Raw genomic sequence first — 22,529 nt, 5'->3', positions numbered from 1 at the left:
TTGAAGTGATTTCCTATTTTTGAGGGAAGCATGTTTTCTCCATTTTGGTCAGTGAGTCAACTTCTACAAATTGTTGCCACAAAGTTTCCAATGCATCCATACTAGTCATTTCATGGGAGGCTGGCGCAGGCATCCATGACTAAATAGCTCCATGCAGCTGCTGTTCACTGGAGCTTAAACACTCTAGTTATCCAGTAAACCATTGACAAATAAGTCAGGGGTAAGGGTCATCTCAACAGAGTGCTGACTAAATGAAATCGGTGAAATGACATCATACCTGGTTTTAGAATGTGTCCACTTGTACATGGGACATTTCCCCACATACTGGAACCCAAAGGGTAAAAAAGGTAATCTTTTTCTCATTATGAGAACACATTTACAGGCATGCCAGATAAGGAATTTTTATCCAATCAGAAGTCAGAAGTAAGTTAATTGTGGAAAAGGCAAATTTGGTCAAATAATCCCCAAAAAATTCGAGACATGTTAAGAGGTGTTGGACTAAAAAACTGAGGATCTGGATTGGGAAATAAAAGCACCTGCCTTTGCTTTATCATAAAAGTGAATAATTTCACGACTGATTTAGTAATTAGGTTGAACCCACAGTCCACTTGGTGATGCTTTACATTAAGGTGTCTGCTAAATGAATAAATCATTAAACAAGCAGGTATTCCCCACCAATTTAATGACTAATCCAGCCTTCCTTCCTCTGCGGCTCCCCCTGATAAGGGCCAGTTTCAGCTGTCCTTGTGCAGACATGTCCTTATCAGTGCTTTTGTTGTGTTTAGGTACAAACAGTGCATTCCTGCGAGGGAGATGGGTGTGCGCCATTGGATCGGAACACAGCCCTGAAGTTGGAAGGTCAGAAAGCGATAGAAGGCAGGATTGAAGGTAAAAGAGTGTGGGAGGCGTTGGGTAAGAGAAGAAGGGAATGAGGCAGGAATGAGTAAAAAGAAAAAAAGGCGTTGCACACTAGCTCTGGGTCGGACGAAAGGGTGAGGGGGAGTAAATCACGAAGTGTGTGAAAGATAGACGACCCTGGGAAGAAGGAGCGGTGGCAGACTGTAACTGTAAAATGTAAACTGCAGTTGCAACTTCAGGGGAGTCGTGGAGAAAAAGCAGGAAGGCGATAAGAGTCAACCAAGAAGAAGACTGCATAATTAGCACTTGGCACATAGCCCTAGTTGTGGGATAAACAGTCTTAATGAAAAGCCAGAGCACAGAGAGTGTGGGAGGCCACCAAAGTCTTGCAACTTTTGCATTTTCCTGCACTGTGATTGGTCATCGGCCACCACTCCCAAAGTCAAAAAGTCAAGTAGCAAGATAAAGCGATTAAACATAATGAAATAACAGCAAAGGCCATTGCTCAAGCTGTCGGGAAAGAAAATTGAATTCAGCAAACAGTGGGAGGGGTTTTTCAAGACTCGAAACTAAATAGTCATAGTAGTTGTAGTAGTAGCGAGTTTTCCTTTGACATGGTGTCCCACCAGATGGCACAGTTTTTCTTTGCTGACAATTTGCATTTTATATTTAACACAGAGCATGTATGCCCTAGTGGCCTAAAGGAGTAAACAGGGAGCACCGAGCTCCAAAAGGTCAGCAGGTCACCTCCTGACATGTCAACATATAGCTGCCAGACAGACAAATTCCTGGAGCAGATCCTAGCGGCACTGTGAGAGGCGTCCAAATTGTCATTTTGCCTCTTCATATAGATACGCTGCTACTGGTATACATATGTTATATTCTTCACTCGTCTCACTTATTTTCAATATGTATGTGCAGTATGTAGTCAGTCACACAGGAGCGTGTTTGCCTGCAAATTGGAGAGGTGCACAAAGAGTGCACTGCTTTTTGCACCATTTGGAATCCATTAAATTCATACAACACTGCAGTGACGTGGCGTGGAAAAAAAGGAATGGAAAGGCAGAAATAAAAAAAAGGGAGTGGAAAGCCATCGCTGGATGTAATGCTTTCCAGACGTGCATATGGTCGTTTCGGATATCTGAGGGTGGCGACAAACGGGAAAGATACACAAAAGAACTTCCTGAATGGGGGGATACCCTGATGCGAGAAGGATTTCCCTCAAACCGCCTCCGCTCCGTATCCACGTCTCTTTTCATGTGAGGCGGCCGTTGGGTAGCCACAACCTGATTATATGGTAGAAATGAGTCAGTCACCTGAAATAGACTCCAAATTCAAGAGGCACTTATGAGATGGGCGGGGAAAACCAATGGCATCCAAAAAATAGGGATGACTTTTCCTTTCTATATTGCTTTTCAAGTTATATAAGTCTCGTCTGCAGAATTTTCTGGCTATATCTGCTGTCAACCACTAGTCATACGTAGGGATACTGTTCATTTAAGAGGCTGTTCTCACATTTCCTCACAATGTCTCATTAGATTATAGACATTATTTTTAAATGAGTAATTCGTAGAAACCGTTTGAATGAAATTCAGTGCTTGAATAAAGATATACATTGCCAACTTAGATTTCACTGGAACACATTTCTTTGGGTCAGTAGCTCTTGTAAAACAAAGCAGCTTCAGTCTATTTGACTATCACTGAACATGTTTCACAATTATATGAAATCCAAGAAATGATGAGTTGTCAATTGTGAAAAAGGAAGACCTCCCATGACAAAAGAGACAGCCTTGTCATTGGCCTCTCTTTTAAATCATGCGCAATGAAGAAGAACACTTCCCTCTCACACACATTGCTATCAATGGCTGATTCTTCCCAAGACCTTCTTGGCCAGTTGGTACATTCCTTGTGACCAGACAGTGGTCATTTTTCCACCCACTCACTTCAGGCTTTTTGTCCTTGACTATGAATTGCCTGGAAGGACTTTCTTCACCGTCCACTCAAACCAGCCCATTGTGTCCAAAAACATCTCTCGCAGCAGCTCGGCACCACGGGAGTTGAGCACCTAAAAAATCAACTGTGGCTACTGCGGTGTGGTCTTGCACACACTTGTGAAATGTGGTGTGTCAAAACCAGCAGGGGTTTGCCAAGAGCCTTCTGAACCGGCCTTTCGTGTGTGCTCAAAGGACGGGTAAAAATAATAGCCTACCGAAACAGAGGCCTTCTTCCCAAAATGAAGTCTGATGTGTTTCCCGTTGCCGTGGAAACACAGCGAGGACTCGGTTTGGAATTTTTCTCTTCCTTGCACAACTCAACATCAGTCAGTGGGAGGAGGTTCTGGGAGCAATTACAGAGTGAAGACGCGGGTTGCAATGGGAGAGAGGAGACGCGGCGGCCATAATGTCTGCGTGGAAGAAAGAAGCTGACAGGGTGAAAAAGAAGATTTAGGCCATGTATTCACTCTTGTGTGAGCACTATAGGAAGAAGAAGAAGAAAAAAAAAAAACTTTCCACCCCATTGCTCTGTAGACTGTGTTTCGTTAAGGAAAACACCATCCTATAGGTCAGATGCTGGCTTTGTCTTCTTTTGAAGCTTGGATCTTCCCTCAGTGCTCTCGTAATGTCATTCCGTACAGCCACGAGAAGAAAACACAATGTTCCTGTTCAGAATTCATGTTTCCCTTTCGTGTGCAGGAGAACACGTCTCCACTATTGCATACCAACCAAACAACTGCCACCTGGAAGTGTAAATCATCACACTCCGTCCAGCCTCTGCACAGAACGCATCCAGCACAGACTGTGTATACATTCCAGGTCTGAGCTGGTTGTGAGCTAGACAGACAGACAGACAAGCAGGCAGACAGGCAGTTAGTATGTAGATAGATAGATAGATAGATAGATAGATAGATAGATAGATAGATAGATAGATAGATAGATAGATAGATAGATAGATAGATAGATAGATAGATAGATAGATAGATAGATAGATAGATAGATAGATAGATAGATAGATAGATAGATAGATAGATAGATAGATAGATAGATTGCAGTGAAATGTGTTCAACAAATGGCATATTGTTTAAAAAGGTCACTTTTCCACGTCACTGCGCCCATAACGTTATGTAACAGGGCTTTAAAGCGACTCCACAGCAACAGACAAAAAAAGTTGTGTGTGTGTGTGTGTGTGTGTGTGTGTGCGCGCGCGCGTGTGTGTGCGCGTGTGTGTGCGCGTGTGTGTGCGCGAGTGCGTGTGTTTGAGCAAAAGGACCAAAATGCACATAAAATGCACAAGGGGCTCCACAGCACACATTCCCAGAAGGACGTTCCCTCTCAATTTAGGATATAAACCCTGTGTCTAAAAGTGTTGGTACTAATATCATATAGCAAAGTAATGTCTTCCACATGTGCGTGTTTAGTTTAGGGGACTTTTTTCCGGTGCCCCACCCTGAAAAGACCAGAATTCATGTACACCCAGACAGACATGCAACCTTCGACCACCAGGAAGTGCGTCTGACTCAAACCGTTGTTGTGGTTTTTTTGGTGCTCATTTGCATTGTTCCAGCTGTCACGCTTTTCCTTCTGATATTTAGTCTGATATTAGGTTGCAGCGAACCATCACCGGGCACTTCATTAGGAATACCTTTACATGAAGGACTGTTTTTGACTGTATATTTCGTGGTGTTGATTGTTTGGTGTCTTATAAATCTATGTGAGTTGGACTTACTATTTCATGCATGACCTAATAACACAAATGTCATTCATTCATTCATTCATTCATTCATTCATTCATTCATTCATTCATTCATTCATTCATTCATTCATTCATTCATTCATTCATTCATTCATTCATTCATCACCACCAACGACAACAACTTGTCAGCGAGATATTAAGTCGCCAATTTGAGAGGTATTGTGTTAATTGGTGTTTGCTCATCATTGAACAGGATTATGGAAAAACTACATTGAGTTGACTTTTTGAAAACACAGTAATTGTTGGTGAAAATCCATATTAAAAAAAATGCAAATATTCCCCCACCCCACCCAGAAATACAAACGATAGAGCCCAGTCTGTCTATCCTAACATTTAATGTCAAGACTTAAACAGGAATTAACAGAGATTCTTGGCTTTTGTGTTTGTGTGCAGCTTTACAATATGATTGTCAATGTGCTTCTAATTGGGTAACATCCTAATCAATTTGATAATGCAAATGTGAAGGATAATTCAGGAGCGGAAGGTGACCCCCCACCCAGCACTGCCATTGTTCATAGCAACACAGCCGAATGCACAAACACATTTTAAAAAATATATCAAGAGTCCAAATTACATTGTAAGAAACGATCAAAGTTTTTTAGAAGATATGATTCAATCTAAGTCTTTTCTCACTCTTTTCTCACAATCTCACATAGTTACAAAGTTAGCCTTGTGACAATGGAGCTGACCTCCCCCACCACCCCCAGAAAATAAAAGCTGCAACAGTATTGAAGCTGTGACTGAAGGCCTGCTGTAGGAGTTTCACTGAAATTCTCTACTGTGGCTTGTCCTCCTACTGATTTAGGTGTCTAGTTATGAGAAGCCAAGGGCTTGATTAGCAGCTGACCCCTTGTCAAAAACTGGACAATCCTTTGACTGGGCCTGCGAATGAAACTTCTCAGTTGTTTCATTGCTGCCGAATTGTCAGGGCTTGCTCTGATTTAACGCTTTCCGTGGGTGTTCTGGCCTCAAAGGTCAAAACAGAGAAAGGATGGACCCCTTGAACAAAAACTCCACAGTCTGAGTTGTCCAAGTCAGCCAAGATGCTGATTTCTTTCTTTCTCTCTCTCCCTCTTTCTCTTTCATTGGGAAATTTAAAAGAACCGACCAGCACAGTACCGGTATCTCAGCAGTGGATTATCTCAGTGACGACCGCTTTCACACTCACAGGGTATAAATACCACACCGAATGTGTTTATGTGTGAGTGCATGCTTCTGACTTTTACACCAGCACACATACTTACAAGGAGCGTGCTACATTCAGACTTCAGGTGCAATTGCCTTGACTTCCTGACTCAGCATCTGTCAAGTAATGAGCATCTCCACTCCTATTCCAAGTACTCATGGACGCCTCTCACACTTAGGTGTGGCTATAGCAGTTAGTTAAAACTCAAGAATAGTTTATTGTTATTATTCTTATTACTACAGTGTGACTTCTCAGAGTAAACAAAATCCAGTCCAGTGACATGTATGGCGCAGATGGAGATTTGAATGTAGCTTGTAGTGTTGTTTTTACTCTTCATATCACATTCTTTTTCTCATAAGGTTGCTCCTGTGTTTTGAAAAAAAAAGCCACTCAAAGTCAAAGACAGCACAAAACACCCAGTTAATCCGTCTCTCTTGACATCATGCGTGACTGTGGTTCCATGACCTAAGTTAAAAACAACTTTAGAGATCTCACTTTGTGTATTTTCGCTGCTCAGTTTACTCAAATCATTAGCTTGGGAATTCATTTTTCCACTTATGTTAGCAATGCGTCCAGGCCCTGAGGAGCTAAAGCAGTCCAAAAGCATGATTTCCTCTCCATCATACTCCACAGTATGTTCAAGTTTTGATGGTGTCTTTTTCTTTTCATGACAAATACCATCAGTAGAGAACTTTGCCTATCTATAGACTACACTGAAGAATATCAAAGTTTTTAGGAATATTTTTGTGAATATTTCCAGCCAAGTGCAGACACGTCCAATCAATTCGCATGTAGCTTAGCTGTTTCCTGACGCTGATTAGTCTCTGAGAAGTCATTATAGCATAAGGATTCAAATACCCTTTTCACTCAGCACTGTCCAATGCAGACATGAAAACATTGTCTTTTTTTGGTGAGATATTATTTAAGGAAAACCCTTTTTCTGTTTTTGTGACCTAATTGAAGCTCAGCTCACTTTATGAAACTCTGCTCGTGTGTGTGTATGTGTGTGTGTGCGTGTAAGAGAGAAAGCGAGTGAGAGCACATGATTTAACTTTTCAATGGGGACTTCAAAGTAACTTCACTAAAATACTCATGGGCCAGTGCACCAGCTTCTCCCTCTTGAAAACCCCCCAAAATATACATGCGCACACTCTCGCACACACAAGCTATGCAAGTGGATTCATTGTTTGATCGACAGGTTAAAAATCAATTTACACAAAACCTTTCCCTTCCTTGATTTCTTATTTGGCCTTTTCCTGCGAATGACTGAAAATTCTTCTATGATTTGGGGAACAGCACAACCTGTTGCAATGGCCTACTGAAAATTTGTTTCAGTTGGTTGTGTTTTGGTGCACCAACGTGTTCAAGGCCAGTTCACATAATTAAAATAATCAGATATATAATGATTGTAATTGATTAAAACATGAGTTCAGTTAAGCCTCAAGCTAAAGTACCTCATGTAAAATGCTTCAATGCATGTTTACACATTACAAACAATAGCACTTACTCTTTATGCTTTTTGATTCTGTTTTAAGCTTTGTCCAATTCTATCCATAATTTGTTGACAGGAACTAAATTGTTTTGCCTCCTTAGTGTGAAGAGATTAGTGAGTAGCTGGAAACCATCCATAATGTGGAGACGACTGCCTAATAATGGACTAAATTCTTGACAGTGGGCCAGAAACTTTGAGGCTTTCTAAATCCTTGCCGTCATTAAAGTCTGACAAAACGTTCTTGTGTGACCAAATACAGAATTAAGTCCTACATTCAACATAATTGTTAGATGTTGCTAATGTTTGCTTTTGTTAAATAGATGAATAGAATAGAAAAATAGAAACAGACAATTGCAACATTACAGTATGAAGCACCACTTTCCAAGTCTTAATGTTTTCATCGGAGTTTGTTCTGATTTACATAAAACTTTGGGAGGAAGTGGAATAAGAAGGAAAAACAATAATAAATAAAGTATATCTGGTTATGGCTCTGGATATGGGTGAATTATTAGTTCAGTACAATCTTGATCCAAGGTTGCTTTTGCACTCAGTAAGCATCTAAATTTAATTTCATGTGTCATGTTTAACATTAACATTTCATGTTTAATCATTACTCTTCATATTAAAAACATTGGAAGAGCCCATCAAACTAGATGTTATGTCTGTCGGTTTGCATGAGAAAATCAAGGCACCGCAATCCCAAATAATGTCCATATGTAATCTTAAACAGGCTACTGTGAATTTGAAACTGGATACCCTCATCTGTTTGTCTTATCACTGAATCTTAGCGTCTGTTTTCTCATTTAGGTGTGACCACCTTCAGATGAAGACAAAATACTGGATTATGTTCACGACAACCAGACATACCAAAATCTCCAACTGGGTTAGCAATAACTGAGGCTTGTTTGCTCAGGGATGGTTTTGTCTACAGTATATTTGGGACTAATACCTTAAGGGGGTAAAGTTCAGGATGGATGTACTAAGATTTGGCTGATGCCTGTGCTCAATGTAAGTCGCGTTTGTTTAACTTTTTACTGCAACACAAGGGTAGTTGTCGTGTATTTCCTAGCCTTAAATGTCCTGCCAAGTGTACCTTCCGGAAAAACAAACACACAAAAAACTGGGGTGAAATTCAACAACATGATGGGGCGGAAGACACATTGTCAGCAATCAAGTCACAGGATAACCTGATGCTGACTCACTTCAATGTGGATTCCAAAGAAGATGGAATTGCTTCATATTTGTTTTCCAGTAAAAGCCTGACATTTCTATCTGAAAAATAATCTTACATTTTTATATGATTCAAGCATGGTTCCTTGCATATCCTTGAGCTTTATTGGTCTTTTGAATGGAATGTGCGTTTGTTAAAAACCTGCAGGAGGGATGTTTGGAATGTTTTTACCCAAGCTCAGAAGTCATTGTCCTGATGTGCATACTAAGGAGACTGTGCAATTGTTTCTTTGTTCGACCATATCCTTCATGGGAGCAGGACAATTACGATCTACATCCTGCTCGGAGGGAACAACATCACGCTCAAACGAGGTCAAGATAACTCATGTAATGCTTAATGATAATTAAGAAACATTAAGACTAATATTACTTACAAACAAATAGTGTTTCTCTTAATATTGCAGGTGATCTGAAGTCTACACTAGCTATATTTTATATTTTTTAAACCAGTTCTTGATGCAGCCTTCAAATCTACCTAGCACTTGACTGGAAATTCCACACAGATGAAATCAAAGGCAGCTATGCAATCGCCAGTCCATAGAAAAGATTAAAAAGATAGATTTGATGGTGTCATGTTTAAAGACTAGTCCATTTCTTTGGTTCAAGTAGTGTTCATACTCACATGTGAGATAACATCTTCACCCGGATGAAACACACTGAATAGCAAAACATATCAAGTGTAAACACGCCTAAAAATGTGCAGATTACAAGATGTTGGGTTCTCGAGCACGCACTCATTTTGGTTGAATGTACATACGTATAGTTAGGGTGGAGGATACATTTGGAATCCTGCATCATGATACTTGAGTGATACTGTTCCTGCCCATTTTACATCAACTCTGTCCAACTGTCAATTCAAATGATCAGCTCATCAGCAATCTCTGAATGAGCCTGATAACAATCCTAATCATTTGAATAAGGGATGTTGGACGAGGGAGACATGTAAAACATTCAGGGCAGCAGCCCTTGAGGACTGGATTTGGACCACCCCTGCTATAGATCTGACGTGATTTCAAATTTATTAAATCGATAGTAATAAGATGAAAGCCAAGCTGAAGTCGATTTGTCAATGATGGCATTGACTTTGTTTTTTTCAATACAATACTGAAAAAATAGGACGGAATCAATACTACAGCAAAAAATCTTATCTAATCAAATATTTTGTTGAATTTTATCAATATATTCAATGTCGCAAGTATTTGCTAAAACATCTTGTATTTCTCCAAATGGAGCTGTTTCATGAGAATTTTGATGATCAGAAGTTCATTGCAATACACTTCTTTATTTTCTGACATAATCAAAACTGAGTGACCTTTGGCGGGTGTGGCATGAATTTACGGGATGTGACCCAGTTGACTAAATGGAATCGAGAAACAACTTGAGTAATGGTTGTTTCGCAATCCCATACCAGTGAAGAATGTGTGTCATAAAGATAAACAACAACACAAAAATATATTTGAGCCAATTCAACAAAAAAATAATTATATGCTAATAAAGATGCATGTGAAGTAGTTATCTTGTAAAGACTTATAATATATGTATATGTATATTAGATATATGCTAATAAAGTTGCAAGCTTTTTTCTTAGATACTTTATTAATTTTTGGACTTAATGATGTTTGCAATGTACTTGTGTTTGGCTTATGCGGAGTAACAGAATGTAAAATATTATTTTATCTTATTTATCTAAAGGCAAGTTTAAGACAAGGACTGATGCTGCTTTATTGTTTATTTATTGTTCAAAACTGATAAGTAATGAATGACTCTATAGGGAATAGCTCTTTTTTCAGTTGATACATGTTGACACATGAACATAAAGATATAAACTACTAAAAATGGCAGGGCTACGATGGATATACCAACTTGGGACAAACTGTAAAGGACAGAGGCATGCTGGAAGCACTGCTGCGGTTTTGGCCGGTGGAAAAGGAGGAGGTAACTATGGGTGAGGGGGAGTGGTCTGATGGGCGGACCTGAGGGCCCAAAAGGTTTATATAGTTTAGCGGCCCTCTCTTTCTGCCTTGTGTCTGTGAGATCCCATTTCAGCTAACCCAGCCTCTGCCTCACTCTTTGAGTCTCTCCAGCAAAGATGCAAACCTCCAAGCAAACTACATACTCGGTGCGCACCACGTCCTCTGGCAAAGGTTCTGTATACAGGGCCCCCACCATCCACGGTGGTGCCGGGGGGAACCGTGTCAGCATCTCATCCAGTCAGCGCAGTGGGCAGGTAGCGGGAATGGGACAAATAGGAGGGGGCTTCTCCAGCAGCATCCAGGTATCCGGGAGCGGAAGCAACATCACGGGCAATGAGAAGTTTGCCATGCAGAACCTCAATGACCGCTTGGCCAACTACCTGGAGACGGTCAGAAACCTGGAGCAGGCCAACCAGAAGCTGGAAATTAAGATCAAGGAGGCCTTGGCCAAGAGTGGACCCGACTTCAGAGACTACAGCAAGTACCAGGTCATCCTGGATGACCTGAGGAGGAAGGTGAGGCAATGTACTTTAAGGAAGGATGAATGTGGGCAATGTACTTTATGTCCTTTAAGCTAAAACCATGCTGGATGGAGCTGCCAGGTCATTGGTGAGATGAATGAATGAAACCAAGTGCCAGACATTAGCTGAGAAGAATTGTGAGAATGTGTTTTTGTGAGAAACCTTTAAGCGGTCGGTGTTAATAATCAGCAGTGAATACCTAGCAGACAGTGTAGACTGGCCTCCAGTGGGTCCATGGCAAAGACCCCCCCCCTCTTCAACAGCAACCCCAACCTCTCTGCCTCTGTGGGCCAGGAACTGGGGGCTGGACCGGAAACAGCAGAGGGAAAGATCAGGACAGGTCACAGAGACCGGAAAATGAAGATAAAATGAAATAACTATAAAGCCTCAGGGATAAAAACACTCACTTTAGTTATTTTAATTCACTGCAATGTGCAATATTGTGTATCAATTTTCCATTTGCTATTTAGCATTCACTCACTCACTCACTCACTCACTCACTCACTCACTCACTCACTCACTCACTCACTCACTCACTCACTCACTCACTCACTCACTCACTCAATCCAGTGAGTAAAAGCCTTAAGTGGTAAATCAGAATTGGGAAGGAAAACAAAGAGAACCTACAGTTTCATACAGGCAGCAACACAAATATCATGGGGTCAGGTTGGTAAAAAAATGACACCTATTAATGTAAATCTTTTCCTTCTTGCCATATATATATATATATATATATATATATATATATATATATATATATATGTTTTTTTTTTTTTATGGGTTATTCAACCCCCATCTGAAAATATACAGACTCTAACTTCAGCAACAACCAAACAGCGCTAAAGTCAACGGCCCATTGCAGACGCTCACACGCAAGCTTTAACACACAAACACACACTACCCTGACCTCTATTACCACCACCTTTATGCAAATCACGTGCCCCCATCCTGTTGTCTTAAATATCCTGTTTGGCAGCAGTTGACTCTGTGGCAGTTGCTCATTGGCTCTTGGGCTTTTCCACCTGGATGCCCCCATTTATCTACTGTACGCTTTCCAAAAGTAAACAGTGCCAACCATGAGTCTGTTGAAATGTACATATGAAGTCAGTAGCTCTTGTGTGTCGCTCACTTTTCCAATGGGACTAAAAAACAATTGACCTACTTTTTTATTGAACATTTATTTAATAGGAAAGTGTATGATATGGTAAAACCATAGAATGAAGGTCTTTGGACAAGACCATACAAAATCCACTTAAATGCCATTAACTTTTAACTTTATACTTTTACTTTATAGTGCAAGTCAAAGTACATCTGTTTTCTACATTCCTTTTGGTCCAAAATGCTAATAATGTGGTATATTATTGTATCCGCTTACTTGGGGGAATATTAGATTTTTTGAAAAAAAAAAAAATGCTAAACTCTTTCTAGGTACTATCTAGCTGGACTTGTTTTAGCATAAAGGCCAATGGCGTGGGGTGACAGTAGTAAGGCAAAACAATAACTAGATTCATTTAATACATTATCCAAAATTTTAGGCGATGCTGCCAAAGAGCAGAGGGCCATTGGATAAACGTGTCATATTTAAGAAGAGATAAATTACTAATAGCTTTTGCTTGTTGCTTTTATACCATCAGCTAATATGCATGAACCAAAAGATCTACTGCTTAAAGGCCGTCCCACATTCTTTTTATATTTGAAAGCCTTTTGGCGTCAATGTCAACAGAAAGCGTTTTGATCCACTCCCTGTCATCAGATTTCAATTTGAATAGCGTTCCTCTTTTGTAAACCTGTTGCAGGTGTTTGATGCCACCATGGACAATGCCCGCCTGGTCCTCAGCATTGACAACGCTCGCCTGGCAGCCGACGATTTTAGAGTGAAGTAAGGCGCGATTGTTTGATGTAACACGCAACCTGAAGCCAAACAGCTGCAGGCATGTCCTGTTAGACTGCTGAATGGCTCCAAGGATGAATATGTCCTCGTCATGATCATAATTGTTATGTAGTGATAAATCGTCACTTTCTCATCATCATTGCATTTGCGTCCCAAATTACACAATATTACAGACAGATGACTAATGTATGTTACCAAAATACTAAATGTGCTAAATGATTTGCAACTGAGGTCGGGAAAAAGAGTTTTCAGATAAGCAAAGTAGGTCTAATCTGGAATTTTACCTTTTATTTTACATGTAATCAATATGTTTTGATTAGATTCGAGTCTGAACTGGCTATCCGCCAATCAGTGGAGGCCGATATTGTTGGTCTGAGGAAGGTGATTGATGACACCAACATGAGCCGCATGAACCTTGAGAGCGAGATTGAGACCCTGAAGGAGGAGCTCATCCACCTTAAGAAGAACCACGACAACGTGAGTAAAAGTGCAAACAATTTGTCTCTTAGGTATTCTGAAACCTGTCCATACAAACAGCTATTTTTAAAAACTACCCGTTTTGCTAATTATGCTCTTCAGGGAATGACATTTTTCAGATTTCAGATTAGCTAAAATGACTTTAATAGTAGGCATTTAAAACTGATAACCTCCAAATGTGTTTCAATAAGTCCAAAGATATATTTTGCATACAAAGATATATTTGGCATACAGAGTTCTGCAAGCCAAAAGAGAGAGGAATATTACTTTAGAAATACTAATTTGGACATAGCCTTGCACACAATAGTGTTATATCAGACATTTCCTGAGAGATTCTCGTAGACTCAGGAAAACAATAAATCTAAATGAAATAAAATAAAAGAAATTAAAAAAATCCATGGCAATGTTTTGTAGAGGGGATCTGAAACAAGACTATATTAATTTTATTTAGGTAAAGCCAATACAATCATGAAATCCATATTTGGTGTTTGAGAAAAAAGTCAGACAACACATTCAGTAGCTTAGGACGGTTTTACTACATATGCACCTATTTTACCTCAACAAGGTATGACAAGAAGTTCGAAAGACAGCAATTTCTGAATGACTTTTTACAACAACTGTATTGCGGCCTCTCTCTCCAGGAAGTACTATTGCTTCGTAACCAGATCGCCCAGTCAGGAGTCCACGTAGACGTTGACGCTCCTAAAGGACAGGATCTCGCTCAGATCATGGCAGAAATAAGGGCTAAGTATGAGAAGATGGCACAGAAGAACCAAGATGAACTAAAAGCATGGCATGAATCTCAGGTAAAGTATCTGAAAACAAATTACAATTCGCCCAAGCCCAGTGCCTTTGTTTGAGGTACCTTACATTCCAATTTTGATTTCAGATCACAGAAGTGCAGACCCAAGTCAATGTGAACACAGAGGCCCTGAAGACTTCCCAGACAGAGTTGAATGACCTACGCAGACAGCTTCAAACCTTGGAGATCGAGCTGGAGTCCCAGAGGAGCATGGTGAGAAGCACTTAGCTGACATGCTTCATTGACCTGAACACAACGCTTATCTCAGCTCCCTGAAATGCCCAACTCAGCACCCACCCATGGACTTTGTTGGCATAAGCTTTACACATGGCTGACCCGTCGCTATGGTGCTGTCATCAGCCAGATGGCTTCGTTCTTTTCACATGTTAACTCCTTTGTTTCATGTCTCGTCCACTTTTGCAGAAATTATCTCTGGAAGGCACGCTGAGGGACACAGAGATGCGCTACAACATGGAGGTCGAGTCACTCAACAGTATCATCCTGGGCCTGGAGGCCGAACTCACTCAGCTTCGCAACAGCATCCAGTTGCAGACCCAAGACTACGAAGCTCTGCTCAATATGAAGATGAAGCTAGAAGCCGAGATTGCTACTTACAGACGGCTGCTGGATGGCGGAGACTTCAAGTGTGTAGATTACTCAGTCGAGAAAAATCTGTTTGTAAACTGAGCTCTAGGGTTTGATGTTTGATCTTTTCCTGCTTTTGTTTCTCTCTTCAGGCTCCAGGATGCTCTGGAAGAGCAGAAAACAATCAAGACCAAGGTCATGACAGTGACACAAACCCTTGTGGATGGCAAGGTTGTGTCCTCCACCACCGACACCAAGAACCTCTGAACACCAGAGGCAGCCATCAAACATTCGCTGCAACAATAATAATAATAACATTAATTTGGCCAAAACTGATCTTTTGCTCCAATTGGCTCATAGCATCTTAGTTAAACAGTAACTAACCCTTAGACTAAAACCATTGCAGTGATTAGCTTGACTTCTTTAGTAAAAACCCCTGCACAAGCTGACTGAATCGAAAACTGGACAAGAAGAAAACTAAACCATCTTTTATTTATTTCATCATAGACGTTCTGCTATTTGTGTATGTATGCTGGCCTGCAGATTGTCTGCTCATGTTATGAGGCGAGTTGAGGGATGTTTTGAAACAATACGAGGGCCATTTAATTCCAAACACTTTTCTGACATCCTGGTTTTTCTTTCTGTCCGGTTGAGTCTGTCTGTTAGTCGTGCTGTGAGGTTCAAACATATCAATAAAGTTCATTCCAGGGATTTATGTGTTTTATTTTAAACTTTATATCGCAAATAAACCATCAATTTTCAGTTACCCTATTCAAGGTGGTGAGGAATTCAAACCTTATTGCAGCTGACGATGGGTGATATAGTCACCCTGGATTAGTACACTATACCCTGGATTAGTAGCCAATATATCACTGGGCACACAAACATAAACATCAAATCCAACCTCATTTTCTCACGTTGATCAGTAATCCATCACATGGTGTCTGAAAAAGTCAATTGAGTGAACTGCAAGACTACCAAACACAAAAAGTACACAGTAGACAATAGAAGAAAGTTTTGCATACTACACGTACAGAGCACATCTACATTTTCATTGTTTATATTTTAGTTTGTCCAAACACAAACAGTACATAGTAGACATTAGAAGAAAGTGTTACATACTACATGTACAGTGCATGTCTCCATTTTCATGATAAGACAGGCAGATGGCTCCCACCATGCAAACTGCAACTAGCCTTTAGGCCAATAGATCATTCCATACCAACTAGACCAAGACGACCCAGTTCAAGTCGATTCAAGATTTTCCCTATTTATTTTTTGTGAAATCTACAAATAGAATTAGAACATCAAGCAAATTCAGTCGAATCAGTTTCATTTCCCACCAGGCCAAGGACTATCAGTGCGCCACTTGTACATCGCATTTCAAGGGAATGAGAGTTGCTTTAATTGTATAGAATTGTTGTCAGACACGCCCACACCTCGTCCTTCCTTAAACCGGTACACACGATTATCACTACGGGTTGTAACCACCTCCTCACAGAATGTCATCAGGTGCAGTGCTGAAGTCATGCCTGTTGCGTAAACAGATGTCTCCATCTCTTCATTTCAGCAGTACAATTTTCAATCTTTGCACATTGTGAGCAATTATATTCAAATGCATACTGTGTTTAGTAACAAATCCCTGAATTGACATTAGAGGATAGCGAAGTATAATCGAAGTTAGAATTCATCCGTAAAATTTTAATCATAACAGTGACATTCCAGAGAAGGTCTATTCTCTTAGCATTCCAAATTATCTCAAAAGATTTACCGTATTTTTCGGACAATAAGTCGCGTTTTTTTTTTTCATAGTTTGGAGGGGGGGGGGGGGGGGGGTTTATACTCAGGAGTGACTTATATGTGAATTTTTTCACAAATTTTCAAAATTCAAAAATCCGCGATGTAGTGAAACCGCGATAAACGAACCACGATGTAGCAAGGGATTACTATAATCTGAACTGCAACTGCGGCATGGCGCATACGCGGCGGTGTTTTACATAAAGGACAAAAGATTCGATCACGGGATTTAATTTTGATCAGTACAGCTGACTTGGGAAGTGGGGTCACGCTGGACAGGTCAAAAGTCAATTGCAGAATGCACTCTGAAAGAGGAAATGACTTTCAATATCAGGGCTAAATAAACATGAGATTAAAAGTGAAAGTGAGTGTTATCTTTGATCAAGTTTTTATGACTATTATTCAACAAAGCTTATCTCATCAGATTAAATTGTGCAGGTGGAGAGAAGATTCTGACCATATAATTGAAATTCTTCCAGCATCCCTTTAGCTGCTATTGTAATCATAGATATCACGCATACTGCAGTGTAATGAAAATGCTAGCACACCTTGATGTTTTTGATAATTTGCTTGGACAAAGTCTACAAAGACTGGTTAAAGGTTAGATAGATAGATAGACTTTATTGATCCCCGGGGGAAAAGTCAGGTGAAAATGCAATATAGTTAGGAGAGGCGTGGCAAGAGGGAATACTGCCTTCCACAATTATATATAAGACTCCAGCACTCTCCTACAGATTTACTCTCAGCAGCCAAAGATTCCTGCCCCGGACGCTTCTGCTCAATCAACAATTAGCCATGGAGCCCCTCGCCGTAAGACAGAAGAAGACTTATTCGTATGCCCCCACTGTCTATGGCGGGGCAGGTGGCCGTGGAATCTTGATCTCTAGCGGTGTTGGCAACAGGTACAGCGGTGGGTATGACTACTTGTCCTCAGGGTACACTTCTGGAATCCTGGCCATCGAGAATGAGAAGTTTGCCCTGCAGCAGCTGAACGATCGCCTAGCCAGCTACATGGAGACTGTGAAAAGTCTGGAAAAGGCCAACAGCAAGCTGGAGATTAAAATCAGAGAGGCCGTTGGGACAAGAGGCCCACTGGAGGGGAGGGAGTACAGCAAATATAATGACATCATTGCAGATCTGAGAGCAAAGGTGAGACACTGCAGATTGCTTTAGGCCAATTCCCATTGCAACAGTTACAATTGCTCATGATTACCTAGTGACCGGTTTAGGCTGTAGTTTACAAAAATGGACTGGGGTAGGTTTCAGCCCCGGCCATGATCCAGAGGAGGATACTTATTATGGAAAATAGATGGTTTCATAAAAGGAGATGGAGAGATAGCGGAATAACCAAACACAAAAATCATGATTCAACCCAATGTATATTACAACATTTGTTGTTACATTTTGAGCTCGAGCTCTAACTATAGTAGTTTTTTATCTTTATGTGGTGATGATAGATATATAATATTATCCTAGGTTGTTTTCTCAACTATTTTATTGATCAAAGTGAAAATCACAAACTGTCTATCAATGTACAAAATCATAAATTTCATACATTGATATGAATGAATGTTTCAGATTTTTGACAAGATTAAGGGCAACATGCAAATTGCTATCGCCCTTGACAACGCCCGGTTGGCCTCAGATGATTTTAGGATCAAGTGAGTATTGAGTTTTATAAGCTGTGGGTTCCGATTTGGAGTTATAACAAAACAAATATGATCAAACAAATCTCTCTCTCTCTCTCTCTCTCTCTCTCTCTCTCTCTCTCTCTCTCTCTCTCTCTCTCTCTCTCTCTCTCTCTCTCTGACACTCACTCACTCTCTCTAGGATGGAGTACGAGCTATCCATGCGTCAGACAGTGGTGTCTGATGTTGCAAGACTTCGAAAGATTCTGGATGACACCAATGTGATCCGACTGCACTTGGAGAGCGACATTGAATCACTGAAGGAAGAATTAATCACCCTTAAGAAGAACCGTGATATTGTGAGGGAGCGCCAACAGTAGAGCGTTACAGTCCACCAAAAACAATTCAACGACTCACACACTTGAGCATCATCTCTAAAGTGTACCATTTTATGTGTTGTTTGACTGATTGCACAGGATAGGCATTGCTCAGGAAATCACTCCCTGTTTATTTCCCCTTTGACAGGATGTTGCTGAATTGCGTGCCAAGATCACTGAGGTTGGAGTCCATGTGAATGTTGATGCCCCCAAAGGGCAGGACATAAGCAGGGTTATGGAAGAGATGAGGGCTAAGTATGAGAAGATCATATTGAAGAATGCAGAGGAAGTCAAAGAATGGCACGAGTACCAGGTACTGCAAGTGATTAGTTTGAGGCACTTTGTTGAGTGCCAGTAAGAACTCTCCATCTTTGATATTGTGCGCAGATGAAAGATGTGCGGGCCAAAGTAACTGAGCAGAACACAGCCCTGAAAGGAGAAATACAGATATTATCTGAAACCAAGAGGAAATATCAGACATTGGAGATTGAATATCAGTCAGCACTGAGCATGGTAACGTTTGTCTTGAATATCCATAATACAAAATAATTGCTCAGTCAAATAGCCCAACCTCTTTTCAACCAGCTCGAGAACCTGAAGGCCACAATCCAGGACATTGATATGCGCTACAGAATGGAAGTGAATAAATACAACGAGCTGATTCTGAGGCTGAAGGAAGAGCTCACTCAACTCCGCGCTGAGATCAAGCAAAACAGAAGTGAATACGAAGTCCTCCTCAACATCAAGATCAAACTGGAAGCTGAGATAGCCGAGTACAGGCGGCTGCTTGACGGAGGGTTAGACTTAAAGTGAGTTGGCGCAAGTATGGCGACAATCCTCACACAACACGGTGTAGACTCAAATCCAAATCAAGGTATTTTTCGTTGACAGCCAAAAAATACTTTGTTCTTGTTTATTTTTTCAGAATTGAGGACACTATCAAAAAGAAGACCGTTGAGACCAAAGTGGTAACAGTGACTCAGACTTTGGTGGACGGCAAAGTGGTATCAGAGAGCAAGGACATCAAGTCTGGCGTGATTCTGGATGACTAAAAATTGAAAGAATAAACAGAAATGTATCCATACTAAGATGTAAATTTATGCCTGTGTGTGACTGGGGTCAAACATGAGCAAAACACTTTGGGCCAATTACGTCCAACACTGAGGACGGTGATACAAGGGTCCTCACCTTGTCAAGTCTTTCAATATGAAGAGCCTCCGCATCCTCTGACCAGTGTGCACTCATCCACATGAAGCATAAGAAAAGAGCCACCAAGGCTTCCGGTCTGGCTTCCCGCCAGCATTCTCCCAAGTCTGCATTGAGTGTAGGAAATTCTTTCTGCTTCTGAAAAATGTACACTCTGACCTGTGGTATTTCAAAAGCACCCCGTACTTGGCATAAGGTCATTTTCCCATGCGTCCAAGCAAACCATGTTTATCTGTATTCTTGTTAGTTCAACCTGATATGTGACACATACACTGTGATGTATAATTGTGTAAAGACTTTGGCAGTTTTCTGCGGCCTGCAAACCATCTTGAGAGCATACCAATGGAATTAGAGCTGAATTAGATTCAATCATAAATTTTCTTAATTATCTACTATTATTCCATAAACTAATTGACTTTAGTTCTAAGAGAACATCTATTTTATATCGTTGATGTCGAACATTGTATCACAAATACTTTTAATTTAAACTTTGTGAGTGTTAGACAACAAATCAAACTAAAATGGGGCACACGTTTTCTGTAGGGTACCACTGACAATCACCAAAAGTGTCAAGGATGACAATCAAACTGAAATATAGAATTTACTGACTTGTATAGTATAGCTACGGAAGATTTTATAATGATAAAACTCAGACTTTTGTCCCCACGGGGACAATCATGTTGCAATCTGAAACAGCCTCCTAGGACAGATTCACTTTATATTTTCTCAACCTGATAATTTTGTCACAAGCTGCTGCACATGGACAAAAATCCTACAATCCAAATTGTCACGTCGAGTCTGAACTGCAATGTATCCTCCAGATGGCACTTCTGTATTTGCTGGAGTTCATTTTTGACACACGAGGCCAGCTGTACGCTATTTTGCATGCGATAATAGACCGAGGGAGATGGCAGCTTCCGGAAATAACAGAAACATGTATAGTGACGTTACAGACATGCTCGATAAAAGCGCTTTGTTCCTAAATTTTTGAATAAATGCTTTCCTGCATGACAATAGAATTATCAATCAACATAAACCGTCTCTCTCGTTTGGAATAAAATCTTGATTAGAACGGGCTTGATGCGGTCTGAATATTCTAAATGGAGCATTTTTATTCTAATCAAGCATTTGTAATCCAAATAAATGCGTCCATGTAAGCGTAGCCACTGTCCAAATGACTGGTGTTGATTTACGCTAATATAAATTTTGTAAATCCACACTAATTTACTAACTGAAAGGAACTGGGCAGACTTGGAGGAAATGGAGAGGGAATTCCAGAGAACAGGGATGGGGGACTAAACATATTTAGGAGACAGATTGGCAGATAAGGAGTGAACTAAAAGAACCCATGGGAATAACTTCAGCATGCCAATAATTCCTCAGAAATCTCTGGTCTCCCAATGGAGAGCCAGAGAATTTATTGCTCCTCAAACCAGGAGGAGAGATTAGACATCACCAGGAAAGTCAGCGCCTATATTGTTTACTTGTATAAGATCCTCGGAATGCAAAAACGCCTGACACCACGGTGAGAGAAATTTCAAATTACCTCGAATGAGGTGAAATCTTTTTTAGGGCCAATGATGGGGTTCATGTCACGGCTGGTTGTTTTGGACATATATTAAGAAAAATGTACTCAATTGACACAACTTTACCTCTGAAATCAAACTCCTGTGTTGTACAATGAGGAGTTTATGCAAAATTATTGACAAAAAATGTTTTAATATTGCACAAAGCTACAAACTCTGAAGTTGTGTGCAACTTTAAAGTTATCCAAATGATCTAAAAGATGTTGAAAGATAATCTCAGGTCAGTGTTGAGTGCACGTTGCATCACTTGGTTTTTTTTCATTTTAAATACTTTAAAGCTGTCATTAAGAGCGGCTTCATAATAGGTTATCAGTGGCTGTGAGTACTTTAGATAAACAGTTTAAAGTAGACTTAAGTAGTTTTCCTTTCAGAATTCTCTTCAGGCTAGAGTAAAGTGCCGCTGTTTCATCTCTGCCTTCTTTTTCTGCAGTAAAACAGTTACGGGCTTGGCCTAGACACACACCATGAATCATTTCTCTCGACTCTCGCTGTCACACAATCAAACACACATTGTCTTTCCCTGTGGCCCACACATCTGCTGGGTGTGGGTCATAGAGTAAGTCATCTGACTCCGGCTTCCTCCCAGTGAGAAGGAGAAGGAGGAGGCGGCGGAGTGAGGGGCGGGGTTTCTGCGAAAAGGTTGCAGGGACAGAAGGGTAGCAAGACAAAATGAAAGTCAAAGTAAATACATTGGAGCACTGATGAGGTGACTTTAAACACTCCGCAAATGTTGTCGCCCACAAGTGAAAACGTTTTTCGGGAATACTGTACTACTTTGCTATAATGCAACATTTCAATTCAAGGAATGATGAATAAAAGACCACCACATATCAAGGGCTGTGTTCAGTGCAAACACACAAAAAAGTTGTAAAGGCGGGCAAACTATAATGAGAAAGCAGATGACTTCTGAAAGTAATATGAGGGAAAGGTTAGCAGGGGTGTGTGAGGGCAGTGACGTAGATGGGGCAAAGGGCAAATCAAGTAAGAACACTAGGCAACGTGCCACCAACCAAATCCCTTCATTTTCCTTTTCCAGCCATGTTGCATATGTGGGAAAGGGAGCTGGGAATCCAAGACTTCGTTTGAAGCGCTGAATCAACTAAACTTGACACGGGTGACTCATGTCTGGTTTCTGTGGGAACTACGCCCACCCAAAAACTTTGTTACCAG

At 40.6% G+C, this 22,529-nt stretch overlaps 2 protein-coding genes across 2 annotated transcripts; both read left to right on the top strand.

The window, feature by feature from the left end:
- Nucleotides 1-10,525: 10,525 nt before the first annotated feature.
- Nucleotides 10,526-15,476, top strand: krt18a.1 (keratin 18a, tandem duplicate 1). Its single transcript, XM_088368691.1, has 7 exons — nucleotides 10,526-11,004; nucleotides 12,807-12,889; nucleotides 13,222-13,378; nucleotides 14,020-14,184; nucleotides 14,268-14,393; nucleotides 14,604-14,824; nucleotides 14,918-15,476. The coding sequence occupies exons 1-7, from the start codon at nucleotides 10,606-10,608 to the stop codon at nucleotides 15,030-15,032; spliced, it is 1,266 nt and encodes a 421-aa protein (XP_088224817.1). The 5' UTR covers nucleotides 10,526-10,605; the 3' UTR covers nucleotides 15,033-15,476.
- Nucleotides 15,477-17,283: 1,807 nt separating this feature from the next.
- Nucleotides 17,284-20,557, top strand: LOC148402675 (keratin, type I cytoskeletal 18-like). The gene is made up of 7 exons (XM_088368692.1): nucleotides 17,284-17,711; nucleotides 18,141-18,223; nucleotides 18,393-18,549; nucleotides 18,716-18,880; nucleotides 18,955-19,080; nucleotides 19,153-19,376; nucleotides 19,493-20,557. Exons 1-7 carry the CDS (start codon nucleotides 17,358-17,360, stop codon nucleotides 19,617-19,619), a joined length of 1,236 nt encoding a protein of 411 aa, XP_088224818.1. The 5' UTR covers nucleotides 17,284-17,357; the 3' UTR covers nucleotides 19,620-20,557.
- The last annotated feature ends 1,972 nt before the right edge of the window (nucleotides 20,558-22,529 follow it).

The sequence above is a fragment of the Syngnathus floridae genome, chromosome 2, assembly GCF_059516105.1.
Source record: "Syngnathus floridae isolate MCC-2025c chromosome 2, RoL_Sflo_1.0, whole genome shotgun sequence".
In the NCBI taxonomy this organism is placed as follows: domain Eukaryota; kingdom Metazoa; phylum Chordata; class Actinopteri; order Syngnathiformes; family Syngnathidae; genus Syngnathus; species Syngnathus floridae.
This window is presented reverse-complemented; position numbering and strand designations above follow the sequence as displayed.

Bases quoted from the DNA above. Each gene is read 5' to 3' on its own strand.
- krt18a.1 (XM_088368691.1), top strand. From the start codon at position 10,606: ATGCAAACCTCCAAGCAAACTACATACTCGGTGCGCACCACGTCCTCT. The intron at 13,379-14,019 runs GTGAGTAAAAGT...CTCTCTCTCCAG, and splicing joins TTAAGAAGAACCACGACAAC to GAAGTACTATTGCTTCGTAA. The intron at 14,394-14,603 runs GTGAGAAGCACT...CCACTTTTGCAG, and splicing joins TGGAGTCCCAGAGGAGCATG to AAATTATCTCTGGAAGGCAC.
- LOC148402675 (XM_088368692.1), top strand. From the start codon at position 17,358: ATGGAGCCCCTCGCCGTAAGACAGAAGAAGACTTATTCGTATGCCCCC. The intron at 18,550-18,715 runs GTGAGGGAGCGC...CCCCTTTGACAG, and splicing joins TTAAGAAGAACCGTGATATT to GATGTTGCTGAATTGCGTGC. The intron at 18,881-18,954 runs GTACTGCAAGTG...TATTGTGCGCAG, and splicing joins AAGAATGGCACGAGTACCAG to ATGAAAGATGTGCGGGCCAA.